Source organism: Acanthochromis polyacanthus, chromosome 2 (assembly GCF_021347895.1).
Source record: "Acanthochromis polyacanthus isolate Apoly-LR-REF ecotype Palm Island chromosome 2, KAUST_Apoly_ChrSc, whole genome shotgun sequence".
Taxonomy (NCBI): domain Eukaryota; kingdom Metazoa; phylum Chordata; class Actinopteri; family Pomacentridae; genus Acanthochromis; species Acanthochromis polyacanthus.
In genome coordinates this window covers 42801037-42820423 of record NC_067114.1, presented here as the reverse complement: position 1 = coordinate 42820423, position 19387 = coordinate 42801037, and the positions used below count along the sequence as shown (strand labels likewise).

Below are 19387 nucleotides of genomic sequence, written 5' to 3'. Positions count from 1 at the left end.
CAAAAATCCAGGGATTTTGGCACAGAGCAGAGAGGATACATGTATGAAGAATATTAAAATTGTAGGTAGTCCAATATCTATCGCATGTAGAATCACTATTTTTCCCAGTATTGCTAACACATATGGGCAAAATGTTAACTTTGGGTAATACGACTATGTTCTACTCTAGAAACTATGTTTTCGAGTTCTTTCTAGGTATATTGTTTCCATAGAGGTGCACATAAGAAATGACTAACTGGACCTATTATCTAAGGCTGCATGCTAAAGGTCGATGCATGAAGATCCCTGATTCAACTAAGATTCTTCAGACACTAAAACTTTTTCTTACAAGGAACGTGGCCTTGCAGGTTATTGTATGTGATGGAGGTTCAGTGTTGCAGGTGGTGAGCAACTTTAGCATGTAAAAATATGTTGCTACAGAAGTGCATGCAAGGACGACTGATTAAGTTCTTGTAATCACCCAACAAGTATCTAGATAGGACTGAATTGCAGTGTAGTAGCTGTTCACATATCATGGATCTGTGACCTACAAAAAAAGGAAATTGGCCTGGTTCATTTGAAAACCAGGCTAAAAGCAGTTGATTTAAGAAGAACTACATGTGTGATTCCTGTACCAAGTGCTCATATAAATGAGTAAATGTAGGCAAATGAAGCAAAAATGGAATAAATGTTTGAATCAAATATCTGAATGTTCGAAGCAAGTCTAACTGACAACATTTTGATGAGAGTTCAACCCTACATTTAACATGAAGTAGTAGCCGGCAACTGTTATAAGTCAGATAATTGACAGATGTTTTTAGAACATTTCAGCATTTTATAGGGTCAGCTACTATGAAATAACCTGAAAAAAGGTTCATGGCAGCTGAACTGATAAAAACAGTGGGATGCAGCCAACAGCTCTAGAACAAGCAAAACACATGAGTCTTTAAACTGGTATTTACAGACTCAAAGTCTTCATTATGGTAACTTTTACTTTAAAATCTGGTGCTGAAGTGCATATATTCACATTTCTCTCTGTTAGTATAACACAACTGTATCCTCAAAGGGGAAAAAAAGTGGAAAGAAAACAATGAAAATAAAATGAGACCTTCCGGGACCAAGTAATTGTCTGTTTCCTGTTCCCTCTTACTTGCACGTTAATGCCTTTTGTGATTCCTTTTCTTGAGGCTCTTAAAACCACTTCAATCCACACTCACAATAATAACTGACAGAATAACATATTTTCTAAAGACAGATTAGCGTGCATATTCGTTCTGTTTTCTGTTTCCCCAACAATAACTTCTATCTTTATTGGGCGCCGTCTTGTTGAAATTAAATAAAAATGAGACAGCGACTTTAAAAGGAGAAAGAACAATACGCTTCAGTGAAGGCGGTGAGACGAAATCAAAGGGCTCAGATTTCTCCAGCTGCAGCGAGGAGCAAAGTTATTTATTCATTTTCGTTTTTATATTTATTTACGTGTCAAACTACAACAGAAGAAGGTAGGGATGCTGGTTGATATTTTAACGACGTGCTTTTAAGTCTTTTGGTTTCCATTATTCTGCATATTCAGTGTTTCTTTTATCTGCACAGCTGCTCTGAATATGCTGGATATTGTACATTCTCCTCACACTTTTGTTTTCTACGCGTGAAGTTCTTACCTTCAAAGTCATCTTGGCCAGGAGTTCCTGAAGGTCCATGATGCCTTGCACCAGGCTCAGGAAATCGCTGCATGTTGGACAGGCTCAACGGAAGAACAAGAAGCGTCAAAACAGAGAAGGAAAGAAAAGGAAAGAGAGAGAAGGAAGCGTTTAGATTGGAGATGAACAGCGAGAAATCATTAGCCTGACTGCGTTTATTTGGATGTAGCTACTTGTGGTTAACGGTAAACAAAAGGGAAGCCTTATACATCTTTGTAGTCTTCGGATTAGGCTGGTGGCAGGAGTTAGTGTCAATAATAAAGCACCAAGGTGTGATTACATGCCTTATTGATCAGTGACAGAGACAATAGCACAGTGGTGGCCCCTTATCCTAATGTGTCTAACAATAAGCAGATAGAGAAGAAAGGTGAGGAGAGAAATGGAAGTGAATCTGAAATACAGCACAATGAACACAGGACGTGGGGAAAAAAAATGGAGAGCGCCTTTGTCAGTGGAGGCAAAGCCTTTCAAAGCTCTCCACAGAGGTCACCACCAGCTGATACATAGCCCATTACAGGCCACTTTTATAATGCCGCACTCTAATGGAGAGTTTTTTCCCCTCTTTTCCACTATGTTGTTAGGGTTTGAAATAGGACGTATGGCTATGTGGTCGTGGTACTTACTGCGGTTGAGGTTAGGACACTGTGTGATGTAGCCGTTGGGAGCGAAAATCAGCTTCACGTCTTGAATAACGCCCTGAAACACAGGAGGGTAGGGGGAAGGGAAAGTGCAGAATAAGACAACGATAAACACAGATTGGCAAGATTATGAATCTAATGGCTGGAAATCACATGATAGAAGAAGATCAAGAGTCCACGGCTGCACTATTACGGGGCTTTAACATTACAATCCCCAGGCAATTTTCAGGGCAGTCTCACTACCTTTATCTAATGGTGGAGGATCTGGATAGCTTAACAGAGTGTAGGCTATCCAGGTCTTTCATCATTGGATATGACCCTACCTTCAGATATCAAGAAAAAATATATATTCTTATATGTATGATTGTAGGACACTGTGTGAATTGGAACAAATATGTGTTTACTAACAGCAGTAAACGTCATTACTGGGTCATTCCAGGTGAGATGACCAGATATTCCTTGGAGGTGTTGCTGCACCATTTTCAAATTAGTCCTAAATTTGTATGCCATTAGATAGTCACAAAAGTACTTTTTATGCAAAATTGTAGGCCTGTAGCTCAAATAGTTTCTGAGTTGTGGGGGTCTGAAATTTTCAGAATTTGGGCTATAAAAAGCCTCACCAGCGTTTTTTGCATCTTTAAGTGGTTATTTCTCAGCCTCTAGACATACCAGAGAGCTGTGAGTTGGTAAACAAGGCCTCTGCATGTAGCTAGTGCCCCACAAACATCCCCAGGTGTTTCCCTACACTCTGCAGGCCATGGGGGCTTGCTGAAAATGCTAAAAATTAAGAGATACCTACTCACAAGTGGGGTTTGGGACCTTAAAAGTACTAGAAATACTCCACAGAAGTGTTCTAACACCCCTGGGTTCCATCCTACACAAACTTGTGTGATAACTTCGCAAACTGGAGCTTTCTAGGTACCTCAGTTTGGAAAATATGAGCTCCCAAAGTTGGATGAGATTTTTAATTGGCTATTTTTGGTGGCAAAAATCTCAGTGTGGGACAGGTACCAGAGACCCCAAATTTTTCTACAAGACAGTTCCATCTGTCTTCTATCACTGTACAAAAAACAGCAGGGTTATATTTGTAGTTACTGAGATATTCTTACTCAAAATGGCATGGGTAATGTCAAAATCGTTTTTTCCTTTTCAGTACTTTAAATTGGGATACAAGTATTACTAGTCATTCCAATGGTAGTATTATGTATGTTTTGTTCTTTTTGAAATGTTAGTTGTTAAAGGTGACTACCTTCAAAAATGTAATGCCCTTTTTGTGTCACAAGGTCTAGTTTAGAGCCATACCTGTAGATATCATGACATGTTGACACCCATTTGCAATGCATCCATGTAATTATAACATACACATACAAATTACATGTACTAACTTGAATTCAGAGAGTGCTGTAGTTCATGGCTGATTATACCTAAGTTATAACTTAGGTATAGGTTATTTTGCTTTCAAACTAATTTTCACTGACAAGCAGTGAGGATTGCTTGAAAGCTCAAGTTGTGCAGTTTAATTTAACATGCAAAATAATTCAACTGAGCAGAAGGGACGTGAATATGAATGTAAAGTGCATTCATCAGGCCTGTAAGCGTTAAGTGAAATGTTAACATCAGCATGCTAACATGTTCGCAAGGTGATGCTGATGTTTTTTTTTTTTTTTTTTGCAGTTTCCCCTCAGGGATCAATGAAGTATTTCTGATTCTGGTTTAGCAGGTAGCTTAGCGTGTTTAAGAAGGGACCATGTATAATATTAAACATAAATGTTTCCATTTGATGCATTGTACCAGAGATAGCTGTTTACGATCACGAGCTCATTGTAGTAGCTAATTAGCAATAAACACAAAACGGGCTTTAGGCTGATGCAAGTTCAAGCATATTGTCTGACACTTTTACCCAACAATAGTATTAGACATCAATATGTGCAACATGTTCACAAAAATCTACCGTAATCAATCAAAACTACTTGACTCCAAATCCCAAATGTTCGTCTCCATGGTGCATCGTATGAGGTTTAAAAATGTCGGTGCAACATTTTGGGTCAAAAAATCACCACGGGCATTAGTAACAAACTCATGGCCACCATGACTATGTGAACAAACTTAATGCTTGAGTTTGGAACTAAGTGGAAAACCAACAAAGTGATACTGCTACCCTTGAAGCTGTGCCACTAGCATGGATAAAACATTAAATTACAACACTGCTGTTTTATTTAAAGCTAAGAATGGTTGCAGTTAAAGATCTGTTTGCACAAACTGTGGAAAGTAATTCCAAACTGCTGACAGCAAACCTGGTGGATCATCCGCAATAATGATGACAATGTCCCCAGAAGAAGTTTGTAGTTAGCTTTTAAAAAACTTTCTAATGCTGTGAGCAACAGAAACAGACCTCTGATAGAGGCAGATATCTCAGAAACATATCTGAACTCCTGTACAAATAAATCTAAAACCTCCTGCACACTGGATACCACAAGTACAAGCAAGATATGCGACTACAGCAACAAACACAAAGGGATTTTCTGCTTCATCTTTATCAGATCGGAACTAAAAAGTACAGACAGTGTTTAAAAGAACAAAACATTTTGATCTAGATCTACATGCAAATACACAGTCTCAAAACTTGCTTAAAAATCTGGAAATCAGCAACATATAATGAAAAACACCATTAGAACATCACATTCTTTTATACTAGTGGATATATTTTGAAATGCTATACTGCAAACCTACTGTTCCTCACATATAGCATCCATTTCTACTCAAGCTAAATTAAAAGGACTTCACACACAGGCTGAAGAAAAAGGCCTTTAACTGAGAGTTCTCTCCTCTAACAGACTGTCTGTCAATCACTGTGAATGACAGGTTATCTCCAGCGCTGCCTAACTGGTAAATAGAAGCCTCATGATGACCACAAGGAACAATCTCGGAGAAAAAAGGCTAAAAAGGCTCCCTCTATAATGGAAAATCCAACTCACACACACTCGCATATTGCAACCAAAAATGTAATAACAGCCAATAATGTAATCATTTTCGCCATTTTAAATGTAATAAAGCCAATAACAAAATAACCTACTAATAATGTAATAAAGTTTTGACCCAATAAAGTAATAACATTTTGCTAATAATATAATAAGTTATTACATTGTTGGTGAATTTAATGCTGTAGCATTAAAAAATCTTTTGAAAATGTAATAACTGCAGCCGATAATGTAATAATTAATAAATAGGACTGCATTTCTCCGCATATATATGAGAGCCTAGAATTAGACAGATGGCTGTTAGGATCTTGCTCTGGCCCCTGTCTTTCTTCCTCTCTTTCCTCCTTTCTCCCTTGGTTCCTGGTCTGTTTTGATCTGTCACCTCTTCCTCATGTCTCTCCCCCTGTCACTCACCCCCCTGCCCTCCCTGCTCTCTACCTGCTGATTACAGCTATGAGCGTCAGCTGCAGTAATCAGCTGAAGTCAGCTCACCTGCCCACAAGCTCACTTCCTCACTACTTAAACCCTGCTCCGTCACTCGGCCGCCGTTGGATCATAGATTCTGTTCCCCATCAAATCTACCACCTCTGGACTGCTTCAGTTTATGGATACTTCTGCTTCCCCTCTTTTGTGGATTCCCCCCTCTTGAACTCTGTTGTGCTCTTGTCAGTTTTTGGACTTTCCCCAGCCTGTCTTGCCCCCTTGGTTTACAGTTTCCCCATAGTGTGAGTACCTCTCCTTAGTTCTGTTGTGTTAAACTGTTTTGTTTCATAGCATTTAGTATAGTTTGGTTTTTGCTCTGCCTCCCCATTTCTGGTCTCTGTTTATATAGTAGTTTGGGTTCTTGTTTAATTAAACAACTTCAATCTGCCAGTCTCCCTTTGTCTGCTTTTGCCCTTCGTTATGGCTCCCAAGCGTAAGTCAGACTCTTCTGATGGCAGTGCTTTGAAGACGAGGAAAACCATCTCCATGGAAGTGAAATTAGATATAATGAAACTGCTCAAGTTGTAAAAACATTGCAAGATATTATCTTCCACTAAAATGACTCGTATATGCATGAAAGTCGTTGGTATTCATGAATTTTCAGAAGAAGTGATCGATATCATGATGTACTTAACAGCTTTGTTTACATTTTCACTGGAGTTCTGACCAACTTAAATCGATCTGTAGGAACTGAGCTCTGACGCAAGTCAAGGACCCCCTGAACATTATTGGCTGGCAATGCATTATTGGCCATTACTATGTTACTGGTTGCTACAGGGAGTACTATAACTTCATCATTCTTCCAAAGTGGTGACTGAAATACATGCTAGAAGGACGTTAGAACTCACAATCTGCATCTCTGCTTTGTGTGTATGCAAAATCCATTTACAGTACATTTGGCCGGCCAGGATGCGGACAACATGTGCCTTTATTTCACACACAGAGAGGAAGAAGCCTCGAGGCAAACAGGCTTGCAGCACAGACTGAGAACAAACACACTCTCTCTCTTGCACACACAGGCGGTGTGCAAGAGAGCGGCGGATGGCAAGGAAGAGACTGTCAGTGTCACTCAGAATGGAAATGAAGGTGTAGATCACAGATGTCTGCCCCAGTGGTGTAATATATGAGCCCTGACCACACATCACTGTCAATGGTGAGTAGGTAATTTGAAGAGAAGTCATGAAATCACTCCTCCTCACCCTCTCACGTGTTGCACTATGCTGCCAAACACTGTCGGAGGAGCGCTGTTCGGGAAAAAAATGTCCGAGCTGACATGGGAAGACGTGTCCAATTGCAGTTGAATTTTAAGTCACAGCACAGTGGCATATTTTCCATTGTTTCGTCTCAGTGCAGCCCCACATTGGATTTGAAAATGAATGAAATACTGCAGACTTTAAGCTTGAAAGCTCCTCTAATCATTTTTATATTGAACCAGAGCGCTACATTTAATATGACAGGGGTCGCTCAAAGATGAACCCACAGAGCATTATAACTAACTGTGCACAGTGGCTTTACAGAGCTTTTAGCTCTTTAAGGTTTCAAGGCATTTGATTTATAGTTTAGTACCACTATTCTCATGAATATGTTTCCAAAGGCTACAAGAAGGAAAGAAGTAACAAACCAAGCAACCAGTGGTAGACGAAGGCTGTGTCCGAAATGGCATACTAACGTACTACATACTCAATGAGTATATACTGTATACTACGTACTATAAGTATGATTAGAATGCCAACCATTCACACTGCAGTATACTACTACGTTTCCCATAATGCATTTCAAACCTCCGACGACAAAAACCGGAAGTACGGCTATCAAATATCTCGGCTGAATGCCAGCTTCAGGTCGATTTTACGCTAACAAACAGTCGCATAATTAATGTGGCAATTTCAAGCCGGCACTCCTCATGCAGTTATTAGCCAGATTATGCTAATTGTTTCAATTGTAGCTGCAGGCTACTGGAGGTAGCTGCTACTTGTTCTGTATGCAAAGCGAGCTGCTGCAACTAGCCGCTAGCATTCAGTAGCACGTTGTGAGGCGTCTGACAAATTTAAAACGTTGGTCAGAAAACGCCTATTTCTCAAATCTGTGGGGTGATTAGGATGACTACTTAACCACATAAAATAAAATAAAAATTGCTCCGGTCCGGCCACAGATCCTGCGGAGGCTTCCGTTTTGGTGGGTAGCTCGCAAAGCATTATGGGGCGGTTGAGTATGACTAGTGTGGTCACCGCGCATATTTAAAAATTTTCCGGAAATAGTACACATCCGGGTATTACTCAATCTTTTCATACTATCTAATGTGAACGCACTGCATACTTATTTTGACGTCACAATTAGTATGAGTAGTATGTTAGTATGCCATTTCGGACACAGCCGAAGTTAGCAATTAGCTAGCTAAAATTGCCTGTTTACTGGGTACACAGAGCTGGAAATTAATGCAATCCTGCACACAATAATCAATCACAAAGGTTGTAGTGTTCAGTTTTGGATGAAACTGCTACACAGTCAAAATCAGAGAGCGCTGAGTCAACTGTATGATCACTTTGGAGGATGTAGATAGTAGCATGTTGTTTAAGTTTACTGCACTGTACGGGTAAGTGTTTCTGTTCTGTGGAAAGCAGTCACTGGTATAAAACTAAATAATTAAACCATTTAACGGTGTAATGGTAAAATTCAACAGCATCACAAACTACATCCTCCAAAATGGCCTGAATTGAAAGTTCTGTAAATCAGTTTCAACAAAACCTCAACATTATAACCTCCATGAAGGTAAAATTCATAACATGACAAGATTGTCTCTCTAATAAACTGTCACATTAGTGTATAAAGAGACATTTCTGACCAAAACAGAGCTCAAAGAAGACTGGCTGCTTTCAGCTTGATAATATGACATTTGCCGGTCATACACATGAGGAGCCTACTGAAACTCTGAACCTACATTTTTACTCATAGTGGGCTCATTTTTCTCTGCAATAGAAAGTCTTGTTCAGTCCTGGAAACAGCACAACTATGGCTAAAAGTAGACAGAACTCAAGAAAATGTTTTGTGCAGTATTACAAAGTTAGAATGCCAAATATGATGAAAAAAAGCTACAAAATTAAAGTTGAATTTCTTTACTTATTGTGCAAAAGTAGAAAGAAATGGACTCAATATGTGCAACATTCTTCCAAGTGCCCACAAAATTATGACTCTACATTCTATAGATATTTTTCTATTTGCTCTTTTTTTTTTTTTGGGTCCCATTTCTGCTTTATGGAAGCACAGCCTGCAGTTCAGCCAAAACCTCCTTCAGTTTTACTCACATGACTTTGAGTTGCAAGGGAGTCACAAATATCTTCACTGTTACACAAAAAAAAAAGTTTCTTTTTCAAGAAAATGGTTATTTCTTGGGTTTGTATTTCAAATAATACGGGTAGAGTTATGTGATTCTTGAAAAAAACATCACAATTTTAAGCTTGGATTTGATTAAGTTTTCAGACAGAACCGCATGTCACAAAAGAGTCCGGGAAATCATGAAACAGGAAGTTTGAAAATCTGGTAGTTATGGCTGTTATTTCTGAATCTGACTTTCTTAATTGATTAACATTTTACTGATAATTTGCTGGTGGGCTTAAGGTGGTTAGAGGGTTAACACCATAGCATAGAATGGGAGAAGGATTATATTTTGGATCTTTTCTGAAGAAGCGCTGTAATCTAACTAAAAGGTATGGTATGAGACAAAGCATCTAACGTGATGCTACATGTGATCTGCTGTAAGCATGTGCAGACTACTGGTAGTTTCTGAGCCTGAACTCTGACTCATGATGGTGGAAGTGATTAAACCCAGATGATGGTGCGTGTGCTTGTGCTGCTTATGCATCATGTGTCCCCAACGAGTTTGCTCATGGTTATTGCTGATAAAATTAGCTCCACTCTGTGTGTCTGCTCTGTTTTACAGTCAGAATTCCCAGCTATCTTGTTTATTATGGCAATAATAGGCCAGACGCGTTTGGCCGGAGCTTTGCCTTCGGGTAACATTGACAGAAGTTTATTATCCGGGGGTGATGCGCTTTCCTGTGATTCATTTTTTCTCGGTTTGATCATGCACAACATGACCTTTCTGTGTTCTAGCAGGGTCTGAAGACTTAACATCCACCTGCAGCTCATCTCTCAGGACTAAACCGGCATCGGCAGCACTAATTAACAGCGCGAGGGGGCCAGACAAGACACAGACGAACAGGGAAAGAGAGAAAACAGTAATTATGAAGAGGATGTTCATGCTCTTCCAGCTTGGCATACACCATCACAATGCTACTAGACAGTGATGATGTGAAATGCCTGTGGTTGACAAGTTATCAATAGGGATGTGCGCAACTAGTCGTTTAATCGTTTAACCGCCTACTCACTTATCAAATGTTTAGTATTTTACTAGTCGGTTAAACGCTGCATTAAGCATCATGCACCTTGTTCTTCGTGCCTCTTCCTTGGCTTCTTTGTAAACAGGCTGAGCAGCCAGGGAGAGAATTGCTCCTCCTCCCCTCCCCTCACACGCACACGTAGCAGGGGGCGGGGCCACACAGTTTGGGGAAGAAAGTTTGGATATTTCGACGCAGCAGATGACAACAAGGTCGCCTGTCGACTGTGTAAGCAGAAACTCGCTTATAACCACTCTATCGGAGTGATGAGAAACCACATCCATAGTAGACACCTCGATGTGGACCTGCAGGGCGAAGATGGGCCCATGAGGGCATGGCGGTGGGGCAAGGCAGGCGAGCATGAGAGCTTTTGTTCCAGCCAGACGCTGTGATGCTCACCACACAGCAAAGATTACACAACTGATGTGTGAAATGACTGCCCGCGATATGCTGCCGCTGTCTTTTGCTGAAGGCAAAGGCTTCGAAAAGTTAATGCAGTATATCGAGCCTGAATACACGGTGCCGACTCGCAAAACAAAATAAAAAAAAATACATATTTGCATTTTAAACTTTTAATTTAATATGTGTATTAAATTGCAAGTTTTCTGGCTTTATGGACTAGTTGTAAATAAAATTTGAGACTAGTCGGTGGGGAAATTAGTCGAAATTCCCATCCCTAGTTATCAACCATTTTTAACATTTCCAGCAACCATCACTCCTGTGTTCTAATGCTACATTGTGTTAGCTGATGGTGTTGAAAGGCTCATTGATGATTAGAAAACCCTTGTGCAGTTATGTTAGCACATGAATAAAAGTGTGTTTTCATGCAAAACATGAGCCTGCCTGCGTGACTCCAAACTTTTGAACAGTAGTGTGTATATATATATATATATATATATATATATATATATATATATATATACACACACATTTTTTTTAAATGTCAAGATTACACCATAGATTAGGACTAGAAACTAAAAACCACAAAAATTGTCAGCTTTTTCATTTACTTGTGATTGTTGACCAACTCGCCTGGAAAGTAACATTTAAACTTTAAATTTAGACTTAAAATTGTAATATTTATTCAAAATACCCTTATTCTAAACGTCTTTTTTATACACTCATCAAAAATCTGTACTGTTTACTTAGATTATGAAAAACACAAACCAGAACAACCAGAACACCACTAGCTTCAGCCTTTGACCAAAAGTCACATAACAAAAATTCAAGAATACTTCTGCTGAGCTGCAGGCAGTGCTTAGAGGAGATAGGAGGCAACTACAGAAACAAATCAGAAATTTAAGCAGTGGAGTATCTACAATATGTAGAGCCACTATTGTTTTCCAGTATTATCAACGCATGTAGGCAATTGGAAAAATGTTGTACATGTTGATCCAGATCTAGGCTTTATAAACTTTTGGAAACTAAAAAAACCAAGGGATTTTATCTGCCTTACTTTTCTTTTTAAAGATTCATTGCATCATAACTGTGTCATACTGCACCAAAAGTCATTTGTTGACTTCTCTCTCCTTCTAGTCATGGTTGCTCTGTTTCCATAGAGTTGCAGGACTTTATATTGCAGGAAAAAAATGAGCTAACAGTGAGTGAAAATGTGGCAAGAACGCAAAACACCATTAGACAAAAAACAAGTCAAACCTCACAAAGCTCAGAAAAGTTTAGAGTTCAACATGCACTGCTATGATGCCACAAAAATGAAAGCAAAGAGTATAATGTTCTGTGTTCAAGCAATTACGGTCAGTAAGGTGGCTGAATTTGTTGTGGCACTGACGTACGCTAGTTCTTTCGAATTCAATTGGAAAGGAAGAGTTGATATTTTGATTTCATCTGTCATCAAACTGCACACACAGTTCTTGAGTACAAGTAATCCATTGCATGGTCTATGTATCTGAACCTGAGTGGACATTTCCTAATAAACAGCATTCAACATTATACGGACATGAACTAGAAATTAAGGAGGAGCAGTTTAGAAAAATGTTTCAGCTGTGCAACAATGTGCCTTCTTCAGAAACAACTCTCATTTATTTATCCAACAGCAAGTACATCTTATAAAAATATGAATTAATTTAAAAATATTGACCAAGTCCCAATCCTTCAACCTTTAACTATGTAGTGGAGACTTACAGTTCATCCAGGGTTTAATTCAACCCATTGCATAAATACTACTATGAAAAGAGTAAACTCAGCAAAATATAACTCTGGATGAACTAGAGAAAAAATATTCAAGGTCTTTAAAGTCTTGTTCTCCATAAAATAGACACTGGTTGAACAGAACAAGCACCCCAGGCATGAAAGAGAAAATTGTTAGCAGTACAGCAAAAGGTGGAATACCTGACAAAAACATAAATAAACTAATTTAAACAACCAGAGGAGATGGCGGTAAAGTAAAAGACAGATTGCGTGACAGATCTGAGCTCTGAAACTTTACGCTGCCTTATGTAACACACTCCAGCTTTCCATCAGTGTCCACGTTAGATTCATTATTATCCCGCGGTGCATGAAACACGGAGCGTTTCACAAAAGCACCAGTTCCAAACGAGCCCGCTGTGTCCCTGAGGAGTCAGCATCCTTTGCACAATGGATTCTAGATAAAGATAATTTATTACAGTTGCTCCCTCAGATGGAGAGACTCCCAGGAGGAGGCGGTGAGAGGACGAGGAGCGTCTCAAGCCACTGCTAGAGCTCAATATGTTTTATTTAAAGGCCTAGTTAGCCCGTCTTATCATTATCCCGCTCCTGAGTCCTGAATGGGATAGATTACGGCTGCTGCTTTATTTCACCTCCTATCTCTATCTGCAAGTGTTACTTCTATAGCTCTTGGCTATTTTTCTCTTTCCTTTCGCCTCTTGCGTCTTTATTCTTTTCCCTCATTTTGCAACAAGCTCCACACCGTTCTCAGCTTCAGACAGGAGTAAGTAGGTTCCGTTTATCCTCTCGCCTTCAGCAGGTGAAAGCAAAGAGCAATGGACACAGTGTGGAGAGAATAGCAAAGATACAGTATCACAAAGTTGGACACTGTTTTGTTGTCGTCTCAGGTCATATCTGTTTCTCTGTTTGTGTTTGAGCGCTTGTTCTCTCTTAGGACTGAAAAGTGGAGGTGCTTTTTTCTAAGTTTTGAAATTTCTCTTCGTGTACAGATTGAACAAATGTCAAACAATATGCTAGTTAGTCAGCTTTAGATGTATTTTAGAGATGTAGTTTTGCAATTCAAAGAGAACCCACGCTCTCTGCGTCCCCCAGTTTATACTACTTTAATTTAAAGACCAGGATGTAAAACTTAAAGACTGCTCCATAAAAGACTGCGTGAAGACAACTATAACTTTTTCAAGACCTTCTATTCTCTTTTTTAAGTACATATACATAGAAATGTATTCAAAGAAAGCTTAAAACTCGGAAAGCAACAGCAGAATGGACAAGCAGAAACACAGCCAAAATTAGCAAAATGATGGCCCTAGATGGGAACACAAACCCCTGTTGCTCTTCCATGGGTTGCCTAATGTACAGTCTGGTACCTGTCTATGTTCTGGCAGTTTATCTAGTGAGACCACATCCAAAATCCATCATATTCCATGTGCAGTATACGATACAAGTGAGTTAACACCTGTGTAATATCATTTAACTGTAAAATGATTGAAGATTGCATTCCTTCTGGGTTGAACAGAAGAGTATTCCCCCTAATACAAAACCTAAAACAAATACTTTAAAAAGACTAAATTGAAAATACAGGCCCCAAAGTAACAACAAAAGTACTGCACCTTTGATCACCGACTCGCAAGTTAGAAAACATGTCCACACCAAAATAAAACTGGTTTCCAATCAGCTAATTGCACAAACACGATTATAAAATAACCTGCAAACACACCAACTTTCTCAGTCCTGAATCCATGGGCTGCGATTACATTTATTAATGCAAAGGGATACACGGAGGTCAGTGACCAACTAAATATCAGTCTAAACACAGTTGCAGCAATAATCTGGAGGTATAGAATGATTAATTGTACCATTAATCAGAGCTGCAGTGGTCATCATTCTAAAATGAAGTCAGTCTGTTATTTGCACAATACACCAATCAGAAAACATTAAAACCACTGACAGGGAAAATTTAATGGACTAGATTCTGGACTGTCACGCAGACACGGAAGATGATTTAACCTACAGTTTCTGATTTGTAAAGCTGTTATTCTATTTGTGAAAAGCAAATAGTAACAATAATAATAATAATAATGGCGATTTCACTGTCTTTTTGTTCCGTCCAGACCACATTGAACCAGGTCCAGATCAAAAACCAGTAAGCTTAGGGGATCAAATCTTGAATAGATTGTTGTACAAAGACTAAACACTCTATAAAACATAGTTTTGACATTAAAAATTATTTTTTGGTGTGTTTAATGTAAAAACATGGAGATTTTAGTGTGTTTTCTTTCATCTGGACCACTTTAGACCAGGTCCTGATCACAACCCAGTGAGCTTAGGTGGGTCAAATCATACAAAGGCTACAGACTCTTCAAAAACATAACTTTTGAAATGGAAAACCATCATTTTCTGTGTCCAAATGTTACTCTTTAGCATGAAACTGTGGAATTAGTTTATGCCAAAGAAACTAAAAAGAAGTCTGATGAATGTTGGCAGAACATTCCTTTATTAGATTAGACCAAGGTAAAGTTCTGTTCAGCTCAGATGGAGTCCTGCATGTTGGGTGTCTGACATCTGACAAGATGATTTTCAGTCTGCAGGAGGTTGAAAAAGCAGAAATATTCTGACATGATGAATATCCATAGCATATTGAAATAAGAGTTACTAAAGAAGAAAGATTAAATAAACTACAAACTAGCTAAATAGGTTGCCTGATTTGAATCCAATAGAACACCTCTTGGATATTTAAAAGAGAAAGCTACATCAAGACACCTTCTGCAGCAAAGGGTAGCTGTAGAACAAGATCTTACAAGCCGATGAAGAAAATATAAAAGATGTGAAAGGTTTGCTGTGTCGCTACCGTGAAGGTTATATTCTTAGCAAATCAATACTTTCAGATAATCAGGCGTGAGGATTCTAAAATATTTAGAAACATAAGAAGCTGTGCCATGTAAAATGAAGAAACTACTAAAGATTCTGCTTTTCTTGAAGGTTTGATCAAACGTGTGGCATCAACCATATTAGCAGCTTTGAACAAAAGGTCAGATGTCCTTACGTTGGATCTCTTTCATTAGAGTTCACTCTCATGTGGATTTGATCTACTGAAAGGCTTGTTCAAATAAACCAACACTCAGCCCTTGTTCATTTGTAATAAATACAGCCGTGACTCACATTTCAAGTAGAACATTGCTTACCAAGTAACTCTGTGATAGAAAAATGGCATCAGAACTGAGTGAAAGTGTCACAAGTCAAATTGTTTTTCCTGAACAAAGAGGGTCTTTCTCAGCATCAACTCACAGCTACACTGAAGGTTTCTGAAGCAGCAGTGCATGACACAGTAAAACGCTTTGCGGAAAATCACTCGATTGTTTCCAAAGCATGATCAGGCAGAGCAAACCTGAGCACGCCATCACAAGATCAATACACCGAGCTTTGTTCACCGAGAGACAGAAAAGTCACTTCAACACAAATACAGATTTTGCAAAATAAAAAAACAAAAAAAGCACAAGTCCTGTCAAATGAAAGCCGTCTATTCGTGTTGTCAGAGGATGAACAGCGCTGTTCAGGAGGGGAAACAAGGCCAAACAGCAAAAACACACCTCAAAGCTCAAAAACTGCCTGAAAATACAATAAGACCACTCAGTGCCAACTGTCATGGATTTTTCTTCACAATCACATGACCTCGGCTCTATCAAACATTTATAGGGGCACTTGAAGAGTAAAAAAGCCAAACATTTTAAGAAAATATGCTGGAAAAACAGGAGCTATCGAGTTTGGCACAAACTTGTAGAGCAGGTGGAAGTGAGGTAGGAGCAAAGGTTGGCCAAACAGACACCAATATATTCAGATTTTTAAGTCAAATTAGTTTTAGAGGTATCACCTTTGATTAATGCTGTTGAGCTGAACTGTTACCATTAACAATGAGAAATGTAATACTGCAAGTAGCATCTTCATTTAGGGTCTCAGACTTATGGTCCTTACACACACACACACACACACACACACATCTGTGTGTGTGTGTGTGTGTGTGTGTGTGTGTGTGTGTGTATGAAGGAATAACATTGTTGGCCTATAAGTGCACTGTAAAAAAAAACGAAAATCTAGCAGCAAGGGAACCAATAAACTATAAAAAATATGTTTTAAAAATTTAAAAAGGCAATTATGTGTAAAATAATTACATTTTTAACAAATGTAAATACAGCAAAACTGTAATTATCAGAATGGGAAAAAATAAATTACTACAAATTTTAGATGTGGACATTTAGAGTTTTGTCCTGCTGTTTTGCAGTCAAAATATAAATTGATATTTTGTTTCTGTGATGTTATTAGATATCTATACACTAACATGGAGAATCAAAACATTATGTATCATTTCTCAAATCTTCAGTTGTGTACTTTTTTCTTTCAAATAACTGCAAAATATCAGTACTTTTTTAAAATTTGAAGACCGTAAAAACTACGAAAAAATGTTGCAATTTTACAGTCAAACACCGTAAAGGAACAAATAAGTAGTACAAATATATTTTTTCTTTTATTGTGAATCTTATTTATAGTTTTGTTCTTAAGATGTTTTTCCCTATGATTTCACTACATATTATCTCTAAAATTACAAAATATAAACAAAAAAATAAAAAAGCAACTTGCATGTAAAATAATTTGAGTTTTATTGAATAGTGGCGCTGTAATTATCACATTATGAAAGAACAAATTTATTATTATATTTGATATGGGCATTATGTAGAGTTTTAACCTCTTATTTTTACTGTCAAAATGAAAATCACTACTTTTTCTGATTTTTGTACATCTGTACATGAACAAAACATGGACAATATTTTCTTTAATCAATTCTCAAACCTTAACATGTATAAATTTCTCTTTCAAATAACTACAAAACATCAGCATTTTTTCAGATTTAAAGACAATAAAAACTGCAAAAAAATTGTATAATTTTACACTTAAGCATTGTAAAACAAATTCTAAGTTGTAAAAAATATACATATACTTACTTAGAGTTATGTTCTTTAAGAGTTAAAATGGATTTTTCCCTCTTGTGATTTCACGAGTTATTATCTGTAAAATTACAGTTAAAAACTGGGGAAAAAAACCCAGCTTTTTCCTCAGTTTATGTATTAATATGAGGAGATAATTAAGTTACTGAAAAAAATAGTGTTGCTCAATATATCCCCTCTGGGTCACTGAGCAACAGGTCCTTGATCCAAGGTGTTACAAATGCACCCGTTATGGGGGACGCCAGCTTATCCCAGTGTAAACCTGAAGGGAAAATCTCCTTCTCTCAGTCACTTTGTACAAGCCTCTGCTCTTCCACACCATCTGTTTCTGCTGCTGACAAACACTTTTGAGCTCATGGAAGGTAGACAGACTCCAGGCACTGAGCTGACTGCAGGTAGGGAAGTGGATGATGGAGCTGCGTCTTTCAAGAAAAGAGCCTCAAATTCAAAGGAAGGAGCTGCTCGAAGCCTTGATGTGAGAGAAGGGATGGAGATGGAGGAGGAGAAGGAGGAGGAACACTGCTCATGTGCAGCAGTGATAGTGTCAAAGCACGGGGAGGAGAAATAATTTACACTGCAGCAGAGCCCAGTGGCTAATCAATATGTTACACAGGGAAAAAATATATATAAAAAGACCCACTGATTGCGTGGTGGGTGGGCCAGAATGTCAAGAGCCTGAGCATGTCTTGGTGATACTCTGCCGTGGCCCCCGCCTGCTGCGAGCGCTTGCAGGAGCCTGAGAAAATGAGTAACGATTAAAACACCGACAACATTGTGATGGGCTTGGGAATAAGCGTTTCAAAGCACACGCTGAGCTTTCTGCAGCTCCTCTGTGAGCCCTCACTACTACTTCTTTGTATTTCACACTTGGTTTTCTTCCCCCCCGCCCACCCCACACAGCCTGCTGCTAAATCTGGCCAATTACAGCGGCCGATCTCCAATGTGAAGCACGTTCGGGTACATTAAGTGCGTGCATTACGTGTGAGGTCTTACCTTGAACAGGCCGTGCTTGTGGCTGTGCTGGCCCAGCCACACTCCACTGCCCGGGGTGAGCTCCATCTGAGGAGGGTCTATCACCCGCTCGTAAATCCTGCCAACAACAAACCAGAAGACAATGTTTGGTTATGATAAGACACAAACAGGTTTTTCTTTTTTTTGCAGCAGAAACACTGATCCAACACAGACGAATACCAGAGGAAATCCAACACACTCCCGCCCTCCCTTCGCCTTTCATGGGAAGTGGACAGTGTACAGCTGAGGCTGCTCTCCTCAACCATGACAGCCAGTCTCGCCCCGCGGCTCCCTAACACGGTATTGATATCTGGACCTGGGATGTAGGCTGGATTAACCTGACACAGACACAAACAGGCTTTGGCATTATCAAAGCAAACATCCTAAATGTCATTCAGCACCATTTTTTTTTCTGTGGGCTCAACGACGCCAGCGAGCTCCAAAGAGTCTCTGTGAGGATGTTAGCAAACACTTTGTCGGGTTTTCTCCTCCTCCTCACAACGCAGGCGGCAAATACAGCAGATTTCTCTCCTGTTCTGGATTTCAGCATCACTGGAGGAACATCACATGCAGTTATTTACTACCTGTTTTCATCTCGTTTTGCAGCAAAACACCACTTCTCCGATATGACGGGCTTTACTGCTAACACTTACTATGTTGAGGACTCATGAAAGCACAGAGGAGATCAATCATCGTGGAATATAAAACTTATTTTTATCTGCGGTGGAGATTGTTTCTGAAACCGCGTAGAGGACAGAAAGTGAGATTTGTGAGGCAGAAAGGTCAGCAGCTGGGCAGGTGATTGGTCTTGATATATGACCACACCGACCCCTGTGCACATGAATCATGGTCGTTTTTTACGCCTCTGGCTTATACTTAAAGCTCCATTAAGTAGTATTTTTGTTATTAACACTGAGTGAAATGACTCCCTGTAATGTCAAAAGATCATCAGACTTGCTGCAGCGCTGCAGTTTTCAGCCCCGCATATAAAACCACAGGCAGCTCAAACAAGCTTCCACACTGGACAAAAGGAAGGTAAGACAT

At 39.1% G+C, this 19387-nt stretch overlaps 1 protein-coding gene across 3 annotated transcripts in view; it reads right to left on the bottom strand.

Annotated features, from left to right (window-relative positions):
- LOC110955612 (protein kinase C-binding protein NELL1) overlaps positions 1-19387 on the bottom strand; it is a 393573-nt gene that overhangs the window by 259546 nt on the left and 114640 nt on the right. For all 3 annotated transcript variants that reach the window (XM_022200669.2, XM_051945028.1, XM_022200668.2), the window contains exons 5-7: positions 18326-18422; positions 2303-2375; positions 1641-1723 (exon numbers count right to left, since the gene is read on the bottom strand). In XM_022200669.2, the coding sequence (XP_022056361.1) occupies positions 1641-1723; positions 2303-2375; positions 18326-18422 (253 nt within the window). The remainder of the gene's footprint in view (positions 1-1640; positions 1724-2302; positions 2376-18325; positions 18423-19387) is intronic.